The sequence below is a fragment of the Cebus imitator genome, unplaced genomic scaffold (genome assembly GCF_001604975.1).
Source record: "Cebus imitator isolate Cc_AM_T3 unplaced genomic scaffold, Cebus_imitator-1.0 Scaffold469, whole genome shotgun sequence".
Classification (NCBI taxonomy): Eukaryota; Metazoa; Chordata; class Mammalia; order Primates; family Cebidae; genus Cebus; species Cebus imitator.
This window is the reverse complement of record NW_016107784.1, coordinates 1538902-1542553: the sequence shown is the minus strand read 5'-3', so window position 1 is coordinate 1542553 and position 3652 is coordinate 1538902. Positions and strand designations below refer to the sequence as shown.

The 3652-nt window shown below is 35.3% G+C and overlaps 1 protein-coding gene across 3 annotated transcripts in view; it reads left to right on the top strand.

Annotated features, from left to right (window-relative positions):
• The window catches only part of LOC108291868 (PZP alpha-2-macroglobulin like), a 70113-nt gene that overhangs the window by 5672 nt on the left and 60789 nt on the right, over positions 1–3652 (top strand). For all 3 annotated transcript variants that reach the window (XM_017512340.2, XM_017512339.2, XM_017512343.2), the window contains exons 3-7: positions 237–396; positions 553–605; positions 1577–1597; positions 1864–2032; positions 2469–2553. In XM_017512340.2, the coding sequence (XP_017367829.1) occupies positions 237–396; positions 553–605; positions 1577–1597; positions 1864–2032; positions 2469–2553 (488 nt within the window). The remainder of the gene's footprint in view (positions 1–236; positions 397–552; positions 606–1576; positions 1598–1863; positions 2033–2468; positions 2554–3652) is intronic.

The window sequence follows — 3652 nt, the reverse complement described above, 5'->3', positions numbered from 1 at the left end:
TAATAACTAGAGCTCTAGGTGAACTCCACAGAGATCTGGGTTCTAATGACGGCTGCTCTTACTGATACGGTTCCTCTGTCTCGTGGTAATAGCTTCACTCTTGTGTCTGGAGAAATATTCATATTTTCCTGCTCCTTGCTGAAGCTGAAGGAGAAATAGGAAACAAAGATGACTGAAGCACGCAGAGGGTGAAGACTGCACGGTTCCTCAGTAGTAAAAACTCCTTTGCTTTTTAGCTCCCAAGGATCTCAGCCTCATCAGAGGTGGCGTTCCTTAGCATTCAGATAAAGGGGCCTACACAAGATTTCAGGAAGAGGAACACAGTTCTGGTAAAGAACACCCAAAGTTTGGTCTTTGTCCAGACAGACAAACCCATCTACAAACCAGGACAGACAGGTATGTAGGGAAATTCCACAGGTTGGGCCAACACTGAGAAGGAAGGGTCACCTGAGCTCCAAAGTCTCCATTATCCTAGCCCAGTAGCCTTCTGTCTTATTACCCAAATTACCTGCTTTATTGTGTCTGAATCTTATCGGAGAACTACTTTTTCAGTAAGATTCCGTGTTGTCTCTGTGGATGAAAATTTTCGCCCTCAAAATGAACTGGTAAGCATCCAACATCTATAGTTTGGGTCGGGTGATGGGGAGGAGTGGGTAGAGTGGGAAAACTCATCCAGAGTGGGGTAGAAAGGTACAAAAAAGCAAGGGGATGAAAGACACTTGTTTTTGAACTTGACTCCAGCTCCAGCACAGATTTGCAGTCTTATACAACACAAAACTGAGGGACAACAGATGAGGAAGTTCTTTCTCTTATAACAGTAGTTAATCAGTCTGGCAATAGCGACATGTATTGCTCTGAACACACTGCATTAAGAATAATGAAGAAGCATAAAACAGGCACTATTCATATTCATACTTTCAATGAATTATGATTAAAAAAGCAACAAAGAATTATACTTTTCTGAATATACAGGTATACACAATAGAATATATTACAATTTTATTATATAATCTATACACATAGTATAGCATCTATTATACATAAAGATTTTTTATGCTAATTGAATTTCCCTCTTTTCAACTCACCTTCAATATTAATGCAGAGGAACAAAGCTGCTTTTAACAGACAGAAAATAGACAATGTTAAAATTAGAAGAAATATTCTTGGTTTACTTTCAACCAAATAATTCTGGGAATTATCTTTCTGTTAGGTTTAAATCATAATGACATATAACTCTATTAATATTTAGTTCTTAATTTATGAAAGTAATCAGTTGGTCATATTATTCACTAGGAGAATTTTAGTATCCAAATGATATTCATACATAAAGATTCAATAATAACATTTACAATAATAATTTTCAGGAAAATGGCAGCACATAATTGTGGAATATATTGTTTATGCTCATCCTGGAACTATTGAATAATTTCTCTGAGATTTTTTCAATTCTGTGATGTTTCTTGTTGAATTTAGCTACAGATAGGATTCTTCCTCAGTAAGTTGTTTGATCACAAGTCTGAAATTGTAGCCTTTGCTGGAATTCTAATCACATATCTTCTTTCCTTTTATCATATAGATTCCACTGATATACCTTGAGGTAAGTATCAGAAAAAATATCTTATAAGGAAATTAGTACTTTTAGAGAGTACGAGGTTCTGATAATATTTCAAACAGATGAACTACTCTAAAAACTTCCAGATCTGAATTCCTCCCACTCCCAGTTGTCAGGTTGATTGTATTTTCTCTTCCTTCTGTGTTTGTCTTTCCTGAGGCAATGCCAATTATCACCCTCAAAATCATTTGAGATGCTCAAGGACTATTGTGACTAAATGATTACTCCCCATGCTTCTTGTTTACCTTCAGAATCCAAGAAGAAATCGAGTTGCACAATGGCAGAATCTCAAGCTAGAGGGTGGCCTCAATCAATTGTCATTTCCCCTATCATCAGAACCCATTCAGGGCTCCTACAAGGTGGTGGTACACACAGAATCAGGTGGAAGGATAGAGCACCCCTTCACCGTGGAGGAATTTGGTATGGATTATGGAAGATGAAAAAGGCATGATGTTTTGATTGCTAGAGTGTGAGCTCACTTAGATCCCTTGAATTTCCCGTAGGTATGTTGAACTTGCAGTAGAGTCAAACACACCTGCTTTGAAGACTATTAGGATTAGCTAATCAGCTACTGAACTTGCTGATTTTCAGTAGCAAATTATGCTTTGCCAAGTATGAAACTTCTTGTTTCAGTGAAACCACCGTCATTTGTTAGTATCACTGAGATCTGCTGTGCTCAAGTGGTCAGTTAGATTCTGCATGAACTGATAAACCTTACCATCTTAAAGTTGACACATTGAAAAATAAATCTAACATTCAGGGTATCATTTTGGGACAAATCATTGATACACTGAAATTATTTGTATTTCCAATAGATGTTTACCACCTTCTTTATTCATATTATCTCTACTAACAGTGCTTCCCAAGTTTGAGGTCGAAATTCAAGTGCCAAAGATAATCAGTATCATGGATGAAAAAGTGAACATAACAGTATGTGGAAAGTGAGTTATATTGTTTTTATCTATAATTTTATATTTTGCCTCAATTCTGAGTGGTTTTGTAGGTACAAAATTATAAATTTGTTTTCCCTTTGCACTTTTGTAATATGGCTCCATTGGCTTCTCTTTGTTTAATGATTTATTATTAAAATTTTCAAATACACAAAAGAATAGAAACACCCTTAATTATGATTTTATGATAAACATCTTTCCACATTGTTTTGTTACATATTTTGCTTTAACATTTTAGGATAAGTCACAAAGATCATGATATTTGCTTCTATATGCAGTAGGATGTACCTCTAAAATACAGAGACATTTTTCCACTTACCATGATCACACTTACCAAAATTAATTTTCCAAAACTATTTCCAAGTTTAAAGTCAAGTATCTTCAATTTTCCTAACAATTGTCTCATAAAGCTGGGTGTTCACACACTGGTTTTGGATATTATGACTCCTAAGTACCTTCTTTATCCAAATGCTCTACAGTGGAAATTTTCAATCATGTGCAAAAATTAACAGAGTATTAAAATATAATTTCATGTACCTATCACCTATTTTAAAAATTTGCCAGGTTCTTTTTGCCCCATTTCCTCCCCTATGTAGTTTTTAGCTCTAATACTTTAAAGAAAGCCATAGGAAGCTATAAATATCTTAAAGGTTTTAAATCTATAACCTCCTTTTTTTAATGACATTTCACTGAAGATCATTATTTGGCCTCTAAATGTCTCACTTGCTGAATCTGCCTGCTTGTTTCCTCATGGAACATTGAATTAATTATGCCTCATCTTTCCTCTGGGCAGCTTTAAGAGGATACATTGAATGTTTTACGTTGATGTTTTGTCATAGAACAATTGTTTAACAACCAGAAATAGTGCGGTGATAGAACAGGTTGTTTAATAACCTGAAGTACTCTCTCCCATACTCCGGGCAATTTCACTTTCTCCTTTTCTTCATATGTGTACCATAAATACTAATCCTCTATTGAGGAAAGAGGATGAGCTGATACGATGGACCAAAAATGTGACAGGGAAGCCTAAAGCTCACAGGTCACAATTACTGGGCAAAAGCCAATAATTAGGATTTTTTTTTTTTTTTTT